Consider the following 18,868-nt stretch of genomic DNA (forward strand, 5'->3'; position numbering starts at 1 on the left):
GTAAACAAAACGTTTCCTCGCTGATTCGTTGGCATGAGTAGAGTACGAACGCCTTAAGGCAATCAGTTTGCGGAATGTAAAAACACGTTATGCAGAGCTGGGCCGCAAACCTTCTGCAAGTTAGAATTTTGTGGGATATTGTTTCTAAGAAGGTCGTATCTATCCGTGTGAATTTAACGCTTTCTGAGTTTTTGATAACTAGTATATGGTCTTGCAACCAAGCAGAGCCGGAAAATACATTAGAATTTTTGGCTGCAATGGATTAGTTTGGTTAATATTTTGCAACTGTTTTTGGTTTATTGCAACCAAATTTTGCTCATTGTAACCGTTTTTAGTTTTGGCAAACTATTTTAAACTGTATCAAACCTCTTAGCCTGATTTAGAAGTCAAATCGTTTCTGCTGTAGCCTATTTTAGAAATCGGACCTAATCTAAAAGTGTTTTACATTTATGAATTGTCTTGTTAGTTTAATCCCGACAGGGTTACACAAAAAAAGTTACGAGCAGATTGTAAAATGAGTCAAAAACAAGACTACAAAATGGAGCAGAATTCAGGACAAGCAACCCAAAAACAACGGTAATCTATATTGTTATTTCACAGCAGATAATTCTGACTTATAAACGGCAACTTTTCATTTACACCCTCAACATCAATGAACAACTGCGTTTTTTTTTTTCAGTAGTATTGTTGCCACAGCAGTATTGCTTCTATATGTAAATGGAAGATATATAATTATTATATGTATAATGTATATGCATATATCGTTTTGAACAGTTGTGTTGACTGATTCTTATAATAGATGTAGTGCTGTTCGGGTATATTATTACTTAAAGGAAGTAACGACTATTTACAGAATTTTTTTTAATCCATCACATTTTCAGCATATGCTATTGTTCACTCGAAAATTCGATACATTCAACATTAAGAACTGTTTTTTTTCCTTTATATCCTGCCAAACAGCATGTTGTTTTCACTTTAGCTGTCTGTCAAAAAGATCGTGGTTTCCTGCTATACGCCCCCATTGCAACAAAACTCTACAATTTTTTGATGCTGTTTGCATAACACCAATGCAAATACCTTAAAACTGTTCATTAAATGTCACGACTATCAGACAAGGTCGATACCACATCTAAACACCTTTTGGGCTGAAAATTGGGGCCTTTTTATGTCATAAACGGTTGTTGTTAAAAACAATTCGGTCTAAATTAACCACGTACTTGTAGCGAAGAGTGATTATCAAAATAAGTGTGACGCAAAATATTGGTTTTGCAAAGTGCAGTTTTAATTTTATATCTAGGAGTGCACCCAGAGCCTTATTTTAATCTCATTTTATACCAAAGACGGTGCAAATTGACTTCGTTGTGACAATTTTTTGTGTATTAGTCTGTAAAGTCTGCCAATTAAAATAAATCGGTGTATAAGCATGTCACAAGCCCCAAAACTTTAAAAGCAAATGTGGCGTGTCTAAATCAGAGTTGCAAGTCGGGCCGGGCTTTTCGGGCCGGGTTTGGGTTCGGGCCGGGTTCGGGCTTAGATATTTGTGAGAAAACGGGCTCAAAACGGGCTCAAAACGGGCCTGACTTTACGTTCCGTGTCCGCCATTTTTTTAAATAAAATTACTCAGCAAAGTAAAAAGTCTCTGGCTTTTATGCCCACTCTACTCTAAAACGTATTGTTTACGCCATTGTCTACTATTGTTCATTGTGTTTGTTGTCTTTTTCTTTCTCATCCTTTGTTGCAATGCTTTCGTGGATAGGTCTGTCAATCAAAATTTCGGGCCTAAACGGGCTTCTCAAAAACGTTTCGGGTTCGGGCCGGGCTTCGGGCTTATACTTTCGGGTTCGGGCCGGGTTCGGGCCGGGTTCGGGCCGGGTTCGGGCCGGGTTCGGGCTCAGATTTCGGGTCCGCTTGCAACTCTGGTCTGAATGTTATTTACCACAGAAAAAACGCATCTGCAAATTGTTCAAATTTGTTTTTTTAAATTAAGTTGTTTATGCCGTTTTAAAGCCATATTATTATAGATGTCATTTTGTCCTCGGTGGGCGGGCAACGCCTGACTGGAATATGCATAGAATAAGTCCGCCGTCGAGCTGCCTGTTTATTGCAAGTCCGTTAAATCATTTTTTTTTCATTTTTTTGGGGAAGTTGCTGACAATAATTTAGTTCAGCTGATCAGATTTCACTGGGTTGGAGCCATGCCGGTGAGCTTGTGGCTCGAGGCAGGATTACAACCCACAACCTTGTGTAGAAGTGCATGAGTCTAACTTCATATTATTACACAACTGTACTTGTTAATTCGAATGACAACAAATTGTCCCAAACCATTTTAATCGAAATATTTTACAGACTACATTGGAGTCGTTCATCTGAATTTGTGTTCACTCTGTTGGGATATAACATCGGACTTGGCATGTTATGGAGATTTCCTTATCTATGCTACAGAAATGGGGGAGGTAATTTGCACTCAAGTTATTAAATGGCACACAGGAGTCCACATTTTCAGACAAAAAAGCAAAGTTTTGTAATTTGTTACCTTTGGAATTTTTGAACGTTTGTATTCTTATAATTCAATTCGAGTGGGCCTTTGATACACAAATTTTGTAACACTGACATCCAAATTTTGAGACAAAAATGTCACATTTCCTACACTGTGATGTTTAAAATCTTAAAACATGCGGTTGAATTTGTATTTGGCTATTAATTTGACTGTTTATTGATGCATTAATGCCCAACACAACGTTTGTCCGCATAACTAAAAGTTAAATTTTATTTGGCGGTACATTATACTGTTAAAAATGTTGATGAAAATGTCCACAGACAAGGCCCAAAGTGGAGTATTTACCACAAATGTTCTTTTTATACCTTTAGGGGCATTTCTTGTACCTTTCCTTTTTTCATGCATCGTGATTGCAATTCCGCTTTACACCTTCGAAATCGGTTTGGGTCAATTCACTAAGAGAGGCAGATTGGGTGCTTGGGACCGCATTCCTGTTATGAAGGTACGACAACAATTTATCACATAAAGAAAAAACTTCTTTATTATTGGATGTTCTTTTCAGGGTTTGGGCTTGGCCAGCGTTTTTGCCGCTTTATGGTGCATGGTTCCCTACATGCTCATCATGGGTTGGTGCGTTATGTTCCTCTTTAATTCCTTCACTACTGGAGATCTCCCATGGACAACATGTGGTACGATTGAAATGCCATTTTACACTATTTAAAAGTAATTCCGCATATTGTGTTCGTAAAATTTCAAGCAATGTATAGTAATATGCACTAAATATATTGCTTAATTATGCATTAAAATCATTTGTTCAAATTTTGTGACCTATTTTTGCATTGTAAGGGAAATTTTTGTTCCCGGAAAATAATACGTTATGTAATACGTCCTTGATTATATTAGATAAAACGTAATTCACTACGTTGTGAAATACGTAATCGATTTACGGTATGTAATACGTCATTGGCTAGTTATTGCAAAAACGTGTTGCACAACGTTATGCAATAGGTCATCGATTACGCTGTATAAAACGTTAAGTGAGGTACTATCACTCTTAGGAGTACCTTATTCTGGCAAAGAAAACCAATGCTTTCCAATGTATTAGCTTGATGTAACTGATAAGTTGTGACAGATTAAATGCACTGAATATTTGTTATTTTATTGAAGAACATTCTGCAAAATAATCTCGGACTTTACCGAAAAAGTTTTTCGCTGCCAGGCCTCTGGAACATATATCAACAATTTTCTAATATTTGCAGACAACGTTTGGAATACGAATTCGTGTGTGCCGATGTTCAGTGGCAACTTCACAAATACAAACATTTCCTTTCATTCGTTCAATGTCACTTCTGTGAAAAACATCATGAACATTTCCGTTATAAACCGCACATTACCACAAGTTGAATTTTGGAGGTGATTGAAAACCTTTATATAGTACTTAAAATGAATTTTAATTTGATTATTTAAATTTGAACCTAAAGCAAAACTGAAAGCAATATTTGATTATATTAGTGTCAAAGTTTACGACTTGACGCAATTTTAACGGATTTTTTTATGATACTGTAAACCAGGGGTGTGCAACCTGCGGCCCGCGGGCCAAATGCGGCCCTTGATAAAAGGTTGTGCGGCCCGCGAAGACGCTTGAACTTCAAATTGACTGACAAACGAATCCAAATATTATATTTTTTTGAGCAAATTAATGCGCCCGATACTATTTTTCTGTAACCAGGCAATATGTGACTAGAATCAAATGCGAACTTTACTTGTAGTTAAGAATATTTGGTAAGCAACAAAGTAAAATCACCTTGCGTTATAAATAGGTGCGGCCCGCGATCGAATTTTGGCTATTGTATTTGGCCCCACAGTAACAAAGGTTGCACACCCCTGCTGTAAACAAAGCACTTATATGGTTTCAGACACAAAGTTCTACAAGTTTCTTCGGGTTTTGAAGACGCCGGTTCCGGGTTTAACACAAATATGTTTTTCTTTCTGTTGTTTGCTTTTGTTACCGTTTTCATGGTAACCATCAACGGTGTTAAATCAAGTGGAAAGGTTTGAGATTATAAAATTCAAAATATAGTTCACAAATAAATGCCCAGTAATTTTCTGAACTCAAAACCAAAACTTAATTGGGAAAATAACGGCCCAAATAGATGTAAAAAACCGTTATTTCACCATTAAACTTATGAACAGATCCGTATATAGTGTTATAAAATCAAAACACGTTTTTTGTCGTTGCAGGTGGTATATTTGACAGTAACGGTTCCTTACCTCATGTTGTTTGTTCTACTCGTGCGTGGTTTAACGCTAGATGGCGCATGGGAGGGGGTCAAAGTATTTCTCAATCCGAAAATGGAAATGTTACTGAAACCTTCCGTAAGTAAAATACTTCATAGTTTTGTTAAACTAATTCACAAATAATAAGCGATTAGTTCGATGCCACAACTGGGCATAAGCCACAAAAGAACTGGATCCAAAACGGCCAAGCAACTGCTTACAAAGTGGTGTTGGATCGATATCACTTATCAATTAAAAGTAATCATTTCCTGCGGTAGAGCTGTTAACACTATACCCCAGTGGCGTAGCCAGGGAGGGGCCAAAGGGGCCATGCCCCCCCCCCCCCCCAAAAATTTTCAAAGTTGTAAATTGATAAACTTTAATTTAGTGTAGTTTCGTCCCTCATCATTGTGGTTTCGTCTCTCAACTATCAAAGGAATATATTTATTACCAAATATGACTTTTGTCACCAAGTTGTAAAGCGAAATCCATGCTTTTTTATTTATGCAGACATGGAATAAATCAATATAGCGTTTGGCTATCCAGTCGAACCACACTTTGGCAAGTCACGAGTTTGGTAAAAGCACGCCGAGCATTAGCAAAAAGTTGTATTAGACAACAAATCATTTGGCCCCTCCCAAAATTTTTGGCTGCCTACGCCACTGCTATACCCCACTGGCGATCCACTTTCATAAGGTGGCGTATAGAGCTAAATTTATTCAGCGACTGAAGAGGGGTTGGGCTGGAAAATAAGTTTTAAAATTTTTACAATAGTAACTAAGTTCTTTTGCTAGTTTTATTGAACTTTAAATGCAAACACCTTACCCCGACCCTAATAGCCCTAACCGTGAGCATTTTTGGAGATATAACGTTTAAAATGTGAAAAGGGTTCTTTGCGCCACCTGCCGAAAACTAGCTAAATGTGGCTCTGCCGTGAGGTATGGTGTTAGTAGATTTTCCATTCCTGCAACAATACGATTTCTATGATTTGTCAAGGTATGGATGGAAGGCATCTCCCAAGCATTTTATGTTTACGCAATTGGATTCCCAGGATTAACAGCTTTTGGAAGTTACAACAAAAAGGGACAGGATTTTTTTAAGTAAGGAAACACAGTTGTAGGAACAAAACATGTGCCAAAGTGTGTGTGATTGTTTTGATTGTTTGCAGACAATCGGTGTTTATTATACCATGTGGAATGGTGACGTCAATAATCATGGGCTTTGTGACGTTTAGCATCCTTGGAAACCTGGCTTATACAAACAATGTCGAAATAACTTCAGTTATCAAATCAGGTTTGTTTCATTTTATCCCAAAAATTGTAATTGTTTATCTAAAGTTCATAGTTTAAACCAGTGGTTCTCAACCTTTTTCATATTTTTTTCAAAACGGTCCCTTTGTCATTATTTCGAGGGCTCGCGGTCCTTAAACCTGAAGGTGTGTTTCAGAAAAACGAAAGTTGATTGCAGGATTTTAGCTAGTTATGCAAAATTGCGCATAACAATGATCCGAAAACAGCTTGTGACATCACAGACAACACAAAAAACATTACCATTGTGCGCGAGCAATTGCATTAGTCTTAGTTGTCATGCCATAGAGGCAATTCTTTAATGGAGACAGTCGTTTCTCAATTCTACTTTGATTTAAACTGATTTAGTGGCACAAACTGACGCCAAATAAGATTATAGAAGTACAACCTTTACGCGGTCCCCTCAAAATTGCCTCACGGACCCTCAAAGGACCACGGACCTCAGTTTGAGAACCGCTGGTTTAAACCGTATTTCTGACTGGGTAAATATTTTTTCATGCCATTGGGCTTTGAATTGTGCTAAACCCATATCAAAAACATATTTTCAGGTCCTGGCCTAGTGTTTCAAGTCATTCCAACGGCTTTAGCGCAACTCCCAATCCCACAACTATGGTCAGCTCTTTTCTTTCTCACTCTTTACTTTGTGGCCATTGATTCAGCGGTGGGTTTGGCTAAAACGACTAAAAAAATAAATCAAAGACAAGCAACTACAAATGGACTCTAATTTCAACTTTTGTTTTGTTTTTGCAGTTTGGTGAATTTGAAGGAGTAATAACGGTTATAGTGGACACTTTTCCAAAACTGGGGTCAACATTTAAACGTAGAGCTCTCACAAACTGTGGAGTGGGTCTGTTTTTCTTTTCTATGTGCCAAATCATGCTTACTGGGGTATGAAACAACTGATTTTTGTTTTATTATATTATGTTGTAAAATAATTTGAAACAAAATTTGCTAAGGCTAAACAGCTGTTCATATTTAGTTACTTACTAAAACAAATTAGTTGAGAAAAATACTGTTTAGAGCTCATTTTGACTTTTTGTTACCCGTAGTCTTATGAATAACTCGATCCTTTTTTTTCTTTTTTTTACAAATAAATTTACAAACCATGACGTCACTAAACGATGATGTCACGAAACAAAAAATGATCATATAATTACCTCTTAAACAGTGTCAATCAAAACAACGTTATTTCATTTTTCTTATTTAATATCTTATGTGTACATCCTTAGCCTGGAATCTACTGGTTCGAGTTGATGAATTATTACGGAGGTTCTGGTATTTGCCTTATATGGATAGTCACGTGTGAATCTCTGGCTGTCGGTTGGTTGTGGGACGCCCGAAAATACCGCCATGACGTAACAATGATGGTTGGAAGAAAATTACCGAGAGTATTCGATTACTGTTACAAGTTTATTGTTCCTGTCATAACAGTGGTAAGACACTTCAGTATTTGTGTAGTTCACCTAGTACAGGGGTGGGAAACCTTAAGGCTATATGCGGCCTTTTAAGGCACCAAATGCGGTTTTCGATGTCAAAATAACATTTAAGGATCTTGATATTGCACGCCGTACGAGTCGAAAAAATATGTGAAAATGTATTTTTTCTATTACAAATTGTCATATTATCTCACGTTGCTATTCGATTAGTTTTAGGCCAGGTGTTTCCAAACTGGACCCAACAGTTTTCAAGTGGTTCACAGAGCAACTTTCGTCGGTCAGTTAAGAGGCCATGACTCTACAATCTAACTAGTTTAACAAAGTATAAGCGATTGTTTGCGCATAATCTAATGTCTTAAACTTGTATGTGATATCACAAGGTGCTGTTAGACTTTTGATTGCCTATCAACAAGCGAATCTACAAGTGAAATAAGATCTGTGATACAGTGAAGGTGGAAATGTAGTGGTAAATTTATTCAGCTATAACATTGTATTCAGCTTGGACCGCAAGTCCAATGCGTGCAACCAAACGAGCTCCAACTCAAAACCCAATATACTTTTAATAGAATGCAACGTTCGTCAAATTCTTAAAAAAATGATTTTTTTAAAATAATAATCAGTTGGCACACTTTGCTTTGACGTTATTAACCCATTATTGGTTTAGCAACGTTAAGAAAATGTTTGATCAAGTTGTTGCTCTTGTATCACCTAAGTTAACCATTTATTACAGTACAATCGCGTTGTACACAATAATGGCCAAACATTTACTGTCAACAATTGTGCTATATTTCGCCAGCACGCTTGTTTAAAAGCAAAATTGATCCCAAATTTCTTCAGATTTTACGATATTTTGTACGATACCGCTGCAAACTAACCACATTTCCACGGTGGCCGCCACCGTGCTTTACAAACCCAAGGTGGCGGCGCCACCCCGCCACCGCCTACTCGGCGCCTATGATAGCTTGTACAGTGCATATATCAGTCATAACCCTGTTTGATTTGTGTTACAGACAGTGCTTATAATGTACATCATAGCATGGGAACCACTAACTATTGGAGATTACGTTTACCCGATGTGGGCAAACGTCATAGGTTGGATGATGTCATTATCCTCTATATTGTGTGTTCCTATCGTGGCTGTGGTGACTTTGTACAAAGAAAACGGATCAATCCGTCAGGTAATGTATTTTTATTAAAACTGTCTCAGATTGTACGACAATATAGGCAGTGCTGGGATTCAGCCGGTTCGCACCGGTTCGACAGAACCGTCCCACTAAATTTGATGAGATCAGCGAACCGGTTAGCATTACTGGTTACTATCAATGGACTTTTTGTAACAGAACGGGCTGGAAAATATGACTTTTGTAACAGAACCGGCTGACAAAAAATTTGAATCCCACCACTGAATATAGGTATTAGATTTTTTTAATACGTTTTAAGTAAGTATATTCAAATTTCAAATAAGGTTTAAATTTATTTGTTTTTTGGACATTTTCAATCGCATACTGTTTAAAAATAAGAATCATTAACATAAGTTTAGAAATATTCTGACATAAAAATGTTTCGTCAACTTTTTAGCAAATTTTGTAACTTGCAACATCTATTGTTTGAAAATATACTACGTTTTGCAGAGATGGATTGCAGGAAAAACCCCTAAATTCGATTTTGAATCTCTTCATCACCATGACGACGAAGACAAAATGGGGATTTTCCCCACAACACCTGACGCGGAAAAATTAGTAATGACTTAAATTTTGTTGGGAATCCATTGAAAATCCGTTTTGTTATGTAGTCTGTTTAGATTTCAACAAAAGTTCATTTGATTTTGACCAATACTGTAATCAAATTAATCATGCCAGCATTTAAACGTATTCAGATTTATTTAGTGCCACAAATGTTATATATTTAATAATAATGAAATAAATAATCAATGTATTTAGTGCCACAGTTGCCTTACTAGCATTAGTTATTAGCATTTAGATGCAACACTGATATCGTTTGACATAGTCATTCAAACCCATGGACATGCAAAATGTACTTACGTTCATCTATTTGAATACACAGTAAACAGCAACTTTGACATGGTTCGGCAGGGCACTAAAATAAACGGAAAAAGTTGAATGAACAAAAAAACGTGCTTCAGAGAAAAATAACATTTCCAAACTGTTTTCATGAACAGATAATAAAAAGGTGGTCAAAAACAAATAGTATATTAATACTATTGTCGACCCATGCGGAGGGCAACATAGATCATAAAAGAAATACACAAAAATGGCAACACAGGGCAACTCTACGCAGATCTGAAACGGGCCGAAAATCGGAGCCTGAACCCGGCCCGAACTCGAAAACACAAACCCAAAACCTGGCCAGGACCCAAATCTTTTTTGAGAAGTCCGTTTAGGGCAGAAATTTTGTTTGACAGGCCTGTACATTGAAGCATCAGAAAAGACCAAGACAACAAACACAATTGACAATAATATACAATTGGTCTTCATCAAGACGTTTTGGGCAGTTAGCTAGTTAAATTCATTCAAAAAAGTACTGACATACAGTGTAAAATCAGACCCGAATCAGAAACGTATTTTTGAAGAAACCTAAGCCCGCCCGAACCCGGCCCGAAGCCAGCCCGAGCCTTGCTCAAACCGGCCCGAAAAACAAACCGGCCCAGCTTACAACTCTGAATTAGCATATAAAACACTACAGAACAACAATACCAAACTTGAAAAGGAAAAAAAGCTATTTGAAAAACGGCGATATTTCGGGGTAACTAAAAATGATCTGTCGTCTTTTCAGCTTCGTGAAAAACGTTTAAGGAATGTAAACAAAGCGTTTCCTCGCTGATTCGTTGGCATGAGTAGAGTACGATTATTTTGAGTTTGCGGAACTTTTGTAAAAACACGTTATGCAGAGCTGGGCCGCTTTCTGAGTTTCTGATAACTAGTAGTCTTGCAACCAAGCAGGATAGTTTGGTTCATATTTTGCGACTGTTTTTGGGTTATTTCAACCAAATTTGCCTATTGTAACCGTTTTTAGTTCTGTCAAACTATTTGAAACTGTAACAAACCTCTTAGGCTGATTTAGAAGTCAAATCGTTTCTGGTGTAGCCTTTACTAATTTACATCGGACCTAGTAGTTTAGATACGGGTTATAATCAAGTTAATATTGTATAATGAATCAAAAACAAGACTACAAAATGGCGCAAGGTCAAGGTCAAGCAAACCCAAAACAACGGTAAGCTTAATTGTCATTTGCAGCAGATAGTTCTAACTTACTAACGACCCATTTTCCTTTGCACACTTAATAAAGTAAAGTGACATTTAGTATTTCTTACAGTTTGTATGTAATTAATTTAGCAAATTTCGCAGCTTTTGTGCATTTCGCTTGTGTGCTTGCAATATTTCGGTCATTGCCCTACCGTTTTGGTGGGCGAAACATCAGCAAAATTGCAAGTTTTGTAAAAACAACTAGTATTTTGTTACCATGGCACCAGTTGGACGACAAAATTTGTTAAAAGAGATCTGTCCCTTAATAGGCATCCTTCGCCCACGATTACTTATTAACTGTGTGTTGAAACATTAATCCCCAAGCAGCGGTGCTTATGTATGGGAATCAGCCAACGCTTATACTTTACACCAGGGCTACTCAAATGGCTAACCACAGTCCATATACCTTCGAGGGGTTGAATGTAGACCTCGACGGTCTTTTGATTGTGGCTATTACTTGAACATTGCTATGTCCGGACCCCGTTAATTTTTGACTTTTTCTATTTGGACCTTTGACAAAACTATTTGAGTAGCCCTGCTATATACTGTATCAATAAGAGAGCCTGTTGGTGTCCACAAGGTTGAAATATATTTCTCGTTTTGGACTAGAAAATTGTGTTGACTTATTCTGATATAAAAGCGCCACTACTTCGGCATTAGTATTAAGTAAGTAAAAACTATTTACAATTTTTTTATTTATCACAATCCCAGCATATTTTGTTGTTATTCCGAAAATGTGATGATAGATCACTAAGACTTTGAATCTTTTCTCTTCATATGCTGCCAAAATCATGTTGTTTTTCTCACTTTAGCTATCTGTCAAGCAGACCGTGATTTCCTGCTATACGCCCCCATTTCTACAAAACTCTACACGTTTTTGATGCTGTTTGAATAACATATGTTATTTATATAAATGCAACTACGCCAAAACTGTTCATTAAATGTCACGACCAGGGTTTTTTTAAGGTTTGGTTTGGGTGACCGCTAAGTAAGTTAGTTTTAAGAGACCGCAAGTGTTTCATCTAAATACCAAAAACCGTTTCGGTCCCCCAAAACACCTTAAAAAAAACACTGGTCACGGCTATCAGACAAGTCGATACCACATCTAAACACCATTTGGGATGAAAATTGGGCCTCTTCATATCGTAACAGAAAATTGGGCCTTTTAATATCGTTTGTTAATAACGCAACTTCTTCTAAACTAGCTACATACCAAAAGTGATAATAAAAATATATGGGGCAACGGATTTCCAAGTGTGGTGCGAAATATTCGTTCTTGCAACGCGTTCTTGCAATTTAGGGAAGCAAGACAAAGTCAGAACCTTTTTTTCTTATTTCCAACCAAAAATGGTTTAAATCACGTTGCAAATAAACTGTTTTGCGACAACTTTAGGTGTTTTAATCTGCTAAGTCTAACTTCAAGACTTGCATATAACTTTAAAGCAACTACGATGTGCGTAAATGTCGTTTACCGCGGATATTGTTTTTAAGATCCAGTTTTCTATAACGTTGCTTTTTTGTAAAAGCATAGCCGTAAAAAAGCAGTTTTTCTCACAGACTTGTCTGGAGTCGTTCATCAGAATTTGTGTTCACTCTTTTGGGATATAACATTGGACTTGGCATGTTATGGAGATTTCCATATCTATGCTACAGAAATGGTGGAGGTAACTTATATTTAAGCGATAAAATTTCACACGTGTTCTAGTACTGGAGGCCAAATTTTCAGACAAAAAAAGTCAAATTTTGTAAATTGACATGTAAAATTTGAAGTCTATGCGTCCTATTGCACACTGATTTTGACAGCTTGTAGGCTATACTTAAATACAATTATTTAGACAAAATGTCAAAATTTATATATTGTGTCGTGTAAAATCTTGTTCATGCCCAACAACGTGTAACACATGTGTTCTTTTTATACCTTTAGGGGCATTTCTTGTACCTTTCCTTTTTTCATGCATCGTGATTGCAATTCCGCTTTACACCTTCGAAATCGGTTTGGGTCAATTCACTAAGAGAGGCAGATTGGGGGCTTGGGATCGCATTCCTGTTATGAAGGTACTGACTGACTTGTAAACAAGTTATTAGAACTTCAAAAAAGACTAAACTTCATTAATGGTTGTCCCATATAGGGTTTGGGCTTGGCGAGTGTTGTAGTAGCTTTGTGGTGCATGGTACCTTATATGTTGATCATGGGCTGGTGTATTATGTTCCTGTTTAATTCATTTACAACTGGATTCCTTCCATGGACAACATGTGGTAAATTAACCTTTTCTAATTTTCACTAGTTGGTTACTGAAACTTGAACACATCGTAATGATACACTCCTGATTATATGTCACTGTTTCAGTGTACTACTATGTAACGTTTTTAAGTGCAGAATGGAAATTCGTACAATACAATGTACACTAAAACTAGGCCATTTTAAAATCCTTATTTCTACTAAAAAGGCATTGAAACAAAATGTTATGCAACATTGTTCAACAACTATCGTTTTTTAGACAATATATGGAATACAAATTCGTGTGTGGCAATGTTTAGTAACAGGGGCAACTTCACAAATGGAAACATTTCTTTTCATTCGGTCAATGTGACTTCTGTGAAAAATTTCATGAACGTGTCGGTTGTTAACCACACGTTACCACAAGTTGAATTTTGGAGGTAATTGAAAACCTTTATACAGCAAAATGATTTATAAATTTGCTGAATTAAATTAGTAAAATTTAATTATAACTTATTAGTGTGAAAGTTTACGAATTATCGCAATTTTAACTGAAAAATTTCACCATTACCTGATTCTTAAATGTACAAGAAGAAGCATGTAATAACTAACCTTAACCAATCAAAAGTTTATCATGTTGGTATTAGGGTGCAAAAATTTACTTGTAGCTAAACGAAACCCCTTTTTTCTGTCACTTTGTAAAGTAGGCATTGAATATGTTTTCAGACACAAAGTTCTACAAGTTTCGTCTGGTTTTGAAGACGCCGGCTCCAAATTCAACACAACAATGTTTCTGTTTTTGCTGTTAGCGTTTGTTACTGTTTTCATGGTAACCATCAACGGCGTTAAATCAAGCGGAAAGGTTGGAGACGTACAAAATAAAAACATTTTAGTAAAGTTTGTAAAAACAAACACAAAAAAGAATGTGTATAATGGAATTGAATTTATACATAACCACGTTTTATATAAAAAATGTTTTTTTGCAGGTTGTATATTTCACAGCAACGCTTCCTTACGTCATGTTGTTTGTTCTTCTCGTGCGGGGGCTAACACTAGATGGCGCATGGGAGGGAGTCAAAGTATTTCTCAATCCAAAAATGGAAATGCTACTGAAACCGTCGGTATGTAAAGCAGTTCATAGTAGCTTTATTTAGAATACGCAAACAAAATTAAGAGTGTAATGGCTAAATTCCGCACCATAACTCACATCAAACAAAAATTTGCTGGATACCGGTAGCGATGTGTGGCACAAAAATTATATTTCTGAAAAAATGCTTGAAGCAATTCGGTTTGGGACAAGGTTTGTAATAAAATGGCAATAAAACTAACTTTAAATTATAGCTACTGTATATACCTCTGTCAAACTGGCCAACAATTATTTGTTTGATGTCAGTTGTGCTAATAATAGCTCTAATATTTTTGTCACAACAACGATTTCTATGTTTATCAAGGTATGGATGGAAGGGATTTCCCAAGCATTTTATGTTTATGGCCTGGGATTCCCCGGAATAACAGCTTTTGGAAGTTACAACAAAAAGAAACAAGATTTCTTTAGGTAGGCAAAAAAACTTTTCAAATATGCTATACATACCATTTTCCCTTCTTTGTTTGCAGACAATCAGTATTTATTATACCTTGTGGAATTGTGACGTCAATAATCATGGGCTTTGTGACGTTTAGCATCCTTGGAAATCTGGCTTATACAAACAATGTCGAAATAACATCAGTTATCAAATCAGGTTTGCTAATTTGATCCAAAAATATAACATCTTACGTTATGCTAGATATCCATAAAAATATACTAATATATTTGAAGCAAATTGAATCAGAGTTATAATTCGGTCCAGGTTTTTCGGGTCGGGTTCGGGCTTACGTTTCTTTAACAAAACGGCTTGATTCGGAAATTTTTCGAATAAACTTAACTAGCTAATTAGTCAGTTGCTGGACCGGACCTAATGTCGATCAAACAGCCCTAATACGCCTTGTTCAAGACCAATTGTCTATTGTGTTTGTTGTCTTTGTACTTTTTATGGGTTCAATGTATGCGCCTGTCAATCCAACTTTCGGACATAAGTGGGCTTCTCAAAAACGATTCGGCTTCGGGCCGGTTTTCGGACTTGTATTTTCGGGTTAGGGCCGGGTTTGAACTCCCATTTCAGGCCCGTTTACATTTCTGAGTTGAATATTTGAACAAAACCAGGTTTTGTAATTTGTTTGGAAACTCTTTAAACAACTTAACTCAAAAACGTTTTCAGGACCTGGTCTTGTGTTTCAAGTCATTCCAACAGCTTTAGCGCAACTCCCAATCCCACAACTATGGTCTGCTCTTTTCTTTCTAACTCTTTACTTTGTGGCCATTGATTCTGCGGTGAGTTACATAATTTAATTGATTTTTTGATTCTATTAACGAAAGAATTCATGTCAGACAATATTTGCTAAACACCCATGGATGGCGCAAAAAAGCGTTTTCGAAAATTTAAAACAAGTTGTATTCAACACAATATTTGAAGAATATTTAAAACAAATAAAAACGGTTTAGGCTATTAGTGTTGGGGTGAGGTTTTGTTATAACATTAAACCAACATATATACTTAGTGTCCAACCCTAGCCTAGTTCCACTTTTAAATTAAATTGCGCTCTTTACGCCATCTATCCATATTTAACAAACTTTCTCTGTTGTGAGATTTTATGCTTGTAGTTCTACCCTCAGAAATTTTATTTTTATGGTTAGGATAAGGTTTTACAATAAAAATAGCAATAAAAGCAACTTATAAACCTAGTTTCTTGCTCTATCCCAGTCTCACTATTAACTTATATAACTGTGCTCCTTTACGCCATCTATCGGTATTTGGCAAACTGTGTCTGTTGTGAGTTCTTGTGTTAGTAGCTCTACCTTATAATTGTGCATTGTTTTTGCAGTTTGGCGAATTTGAAGGAATATCAACGGTCATAATAGATTCCTTTCCTTGCCTTGGCTCAACATTTAAACGCAGAGCACTAACCAACTGCGGCCTCGGTCTATTTTTCTTTTCATTGTGCCAGATTTTACTTACTGGGGTAAGATTATGAAACACACTACACTTAAAACTGTTTCAATATATACGTGTCACAACCAGTGCCGGATTAAGGGTCTGCTGGCCTGTAGGCACATTTTATAAGTGGTCTGAAAATCAGGGTTGCCAACTAACAAATTAGAATTATCAGTGTTGCCAAATCACGAGAAATATCAGTGTTGCCAAATCAATTTCTACTGATTTTAAAGTGGCCTGGATTTTTGACTGGCCTGTAGGCACGTGCCTACTTTGCCTAATAGTTAATCCAGCACTGGTCACAACCAACTAGTACATTACTGAACTGCATTTCAAGTCAAATCATTTTTTAATGTTTTTTACAAAATATAACCGAGTATTGCTCTTCCAGCGGATTTATTATCAATAATGTCTTATGCCATGCTCCCAACGAAGGTGTCTTGTATGTGACGTCGAAACGTCGAATATTTACCATTAAACTGCTGGAAGAGTTTCGTTTATGTTTATTTTCTTGTTGGCTAAAGTTTCTAATTTCAACAAAAAATAACGGTTAAATTGATTCAAAAAACTCTTCTATCTGCAACAAATATAGATTAAATACTTTTATTACCTTTTTCAAATAGAACGGTACATAAAATTACTCTTAAATCCATTTTGAACAATATCGTTTTTGCATACAGTAACTATAGGCGTAACTATACAATTTTAATTGAATTTTTAATTATTATCTGCTAAGCCTGGTATCTACTGGTTCGAGTTGATGAATTATTACGGAGCTTCTGGTATTTGCCTTATATGGATAGTCACGTGTGAATCTCTGGCTGTCGGTTGGTTGTGGGACGCCCGAAAATACCGCCATGACGTCACAATGATGGTGGGACGCACATTACCAAGAGTGTTCGATTACTGCTACAAGTTTATTATTCCCGTCATAACAGTGGTAAGAAAAAAATCGCATTTGTAAATTGTTGGCCAATCTACTTTTCTAAAAAGTTCTTTACAGATGAAGTAAAAACATATTTAGATTCAATCTTTTGTTTGTCTAAAGCAGTGGTTTCCAACCTTTTTCGACGAAATCCACTGTTAATTCAAAACATTTGCATTCCTTCCTAATATGCTGCATAGTAGACGCTAAACCATGCAAAGATACTTTAAAATTGGGTATTTTATCAACTTCACAGTCATATTCCCAGACATTAGGTGTCTATTTGCAAACCACATGTAAAAATGAAAGTAAATTCCTCCTTTGAGAGGAACTCCTCCCCTGTTGGGAACCACTGGTCTAAATCCTCTAAAACAAAAATCTGAACAGAATTTGATAGTAGACAAAAATGTTTCACGCACATACAAATAGAGTTCAACAAATAAATTTATTGATCTCATTTCACTAAGTGTCAAGCTAAGTTATTGTGAAGCTGCTATTTGCAATGCACAAGTAAAGTTAGTTAAATTTATAGTTTAAGAATCCCGTCATTATACAGCGTTTCATATTAACTAGTAAAACACAGGGGCCAAATTCTGGTATTTTTGTCCCACAGACAGTGCTTATAATGTATTGTGTTGAATGGGAACCACTAACTATTGGAGATTACGTTTACCCGATGTGGGCAAACGTCATAGGTTGGATGATGTCACTATCCTCTATATTGTGTGTTCCTATTGTGGCTATAGTGACTTTGTACAAAGAAAATGGATCCATTAGACAGGTAATGCTATTTTTCAAAAAGGAATATGCCTTACATTGTTTTACGAAACATGCTCATTTACAAATTGTCTGAAATATGCAGGCTTTAATATTTTATGGCACGTTTCTCTTTTCAATCAAAGTCTCGATAATTAGAGATATACCGAATCTTTGTAAAAAAGGCAGATTTCGGAAAAACGATTATTCGCTACATCTTCAGTTCTAAATGCATGATCACCTAGTTATAATTTACAATTAGGTTAGTGCACTTTTAAGCATAAAATAAAATTTAATGGTGAAAATAACGGCCTTTTTTCAAACGTTTCAGCATACACTGATAATGGCATGAGCATTTACAGACATGTTTGAACACTAAAGCATGTCGGTTTTTACGTCAATTTGGGACGTTATTTTTACCATTAAACTTATGAACAGACCCGTATACATAGTGTTATAAAATTAATATATTATGTCATTATCTATTTCACAAAATATTTTGGTAAATGGTGCATAACAATCGACTATTTGCAAATAAAGTTTTTTTGCAGAGATTTATTGCCGGAAAAACCTCAAAGCTTGACTTTGCTTCTTTTTATCACCATGACGAAGAAGGTAAAAAAGGGATTTTTCCAGCAACACTGAACGGAGATAAATTATTGAAATCCTGATTTTTTTTCGGTTTTAAAATGCAGTTTAAGTTCTTAGGAACACTATACACGGACTTAAAAAGTAATTTAATCATAAACATTACTGCCAAAGTACTGGTGTATATAGAATACATCGTGTAGACGTTTCAACAATCTCTGTTGTCATCATCAGTACAGTAATGTTGATGATTAAGTTCAAATTCTGTTTTACAAAAAGGTATTTTGATTTTGACAAAAATTGTAACGAAATTAACCGAATAAGCATTCCACCGAATGTGGAAATTAATATTACAAAAATATTAAACAAATCCACTTATTAAATTCGAACTGGATTTTTTCGAATAGTTATTTTTAAATGAATATTTTATGACAAAAGGCCTAGTTTGTGGGGCCTGTAATTTTTGCTTTGAAACAAAGCGTTTTTCACGTTTTAAATATGATCGACTATTTCGCTTATATTGAGAATAAAAATGTATGCAGTATAAACAAATTTATTTTCCTTGAAGCAGT

The 18,868-nt window shown here is 36.0% G+C and overlaps 2 protein-coding genes across 2 annotated transcripts; both read left to right on the forward strand.

Annotated features, from left to right (window-relative positions):
- The first annotated feature begins 94 nt into the window (after positions 1 to 94).
- Positions 95 to 9,456, forward strand: LOC145214695 (sodium- and chloride-dependent GABA transporter 3-like). The gene is made up of 14 exons (XM_080083278.1): positions 95 to 576; positions 2,347 to 2,453; positions 2,869 to 2,999; positions 3,060 to 3,186; positions 3,757 to 3,910; positions 4,414 to 4,549; positions 4,739 to 4,873; positions 5,771 to 5,874; positions 5,943 to 6,067; positions 6,630 to 6,742; positions 6,832 to 6,969; positions 7,311 to 7,514; positions 8,528 to 8,695; positions 9,149 to 9,456. Exons 1-14 carry the CDS (start codon positions 515 to 517, stop codon positions 9,266 to 9,268), a joined length of 1,824 nt encoding a protein of 607 aa, XP_079939404.1. The 5' UTR covers positions 95 to 514; the 3' UTR covers positions 9,269 to 9,456.
- Positions 9,457 to 10,594: 1,138 nt separating this feature from the next.
- LOC145214895 (sodium- and chloride-dependent GABA transporter 3-like) lies at positions 10,595 to 18,842 on the forward strand. The gene is made up of 14 exons (XM_080083509.1): positions 10,595 to 10,748; positions 12,338 to 12,444; positions 12,705 to 12,835; positions 12,910 to 13,036; positions 13,279 to 13,438; positions 13,725 to 13,860; positions 13,985 to 14,119; positions 14,450 to 14,553; positions 14,613 to 14,737; positions 15,254 to 15,366; positions 15,918 to 16,055; positions 16,764 to 16,967; positions 17,566 to 17,733; positions 18,260 to 18,842. Exons 1-14 carry the CDS (start codon positions 10,687 to 10,689, stop codon positions 18,377 to 18,379), a joined length of 1,830 nt encoding a protein of 609 aa, XP_079939635.1. The 5' UTR covers positions 10,595 to 10,686; the 3' UTR covers positions 18,380 to 18,842.
- Positions 18,843 to 18,868: the final 26 nt, after the last annotated feature.

Source organism: Phallusia mammillata, chromosome 2 (genome assembly GCF_965637545.1).
Source record: "Phallusia mammillata chromosome 2, kaPhaMamm4.hap1.1, whole genome shotgun sequence".
Lineage (NCBI taxonomy): Eukaryota > Metazoa > Chordata > Ascidiacea > Phlebobranchia > Ascidiidae > Phallusia > Phallusia mammillata.

Excerpts from the sequence above, each read along its gene's own strand:
- LOC145214695 (XM_080083278.1), top strand. The coding sequence starts at position 515 with ATGAGTCAAAAACAAGACTACAAAATGGAGCAGAATTCAGGACAAGCA. Across the intron at positions 4,874-5,770 it reads AAATGTTACTGAAACCTTCC|GTATGGATGGAAGGCATCTC; the intron begins GTAAGTAAAATA and ends TGATTTGTCAAG. Across the intron at positions 6,743-6,831 it reads TTGTGGCCATTGATTCAGCG|TTTGGTGAATTTGAAGGAGT; the intron begins GTGGGTTTGGCT and ends TTGTTTTTGCAG.
- LOC145214895 (XM_080083509.1), top strand. The coding sequence starts at position 10,687 with ATGAATCAAAAACAAGACTACAAAATGGCGCAAGGTCAAGGTCAAGCA. Across the intron at positions 10,749-12,337 it reads CAAGCAAACCCAAAACAACG|ACTTGTCTGGAGTCGTTCAT; the intron begins GTAAGCTTAATT and ends TTTTTCTCACAG. Across the intron at positions 15,367-15,917 it reads TTGTGGCCATTGATTCTGCG|TTTGGCGAATTTGAAGGAAT; the intron begins GTGAGTTACATA and ends TTGTTTTTGCAG.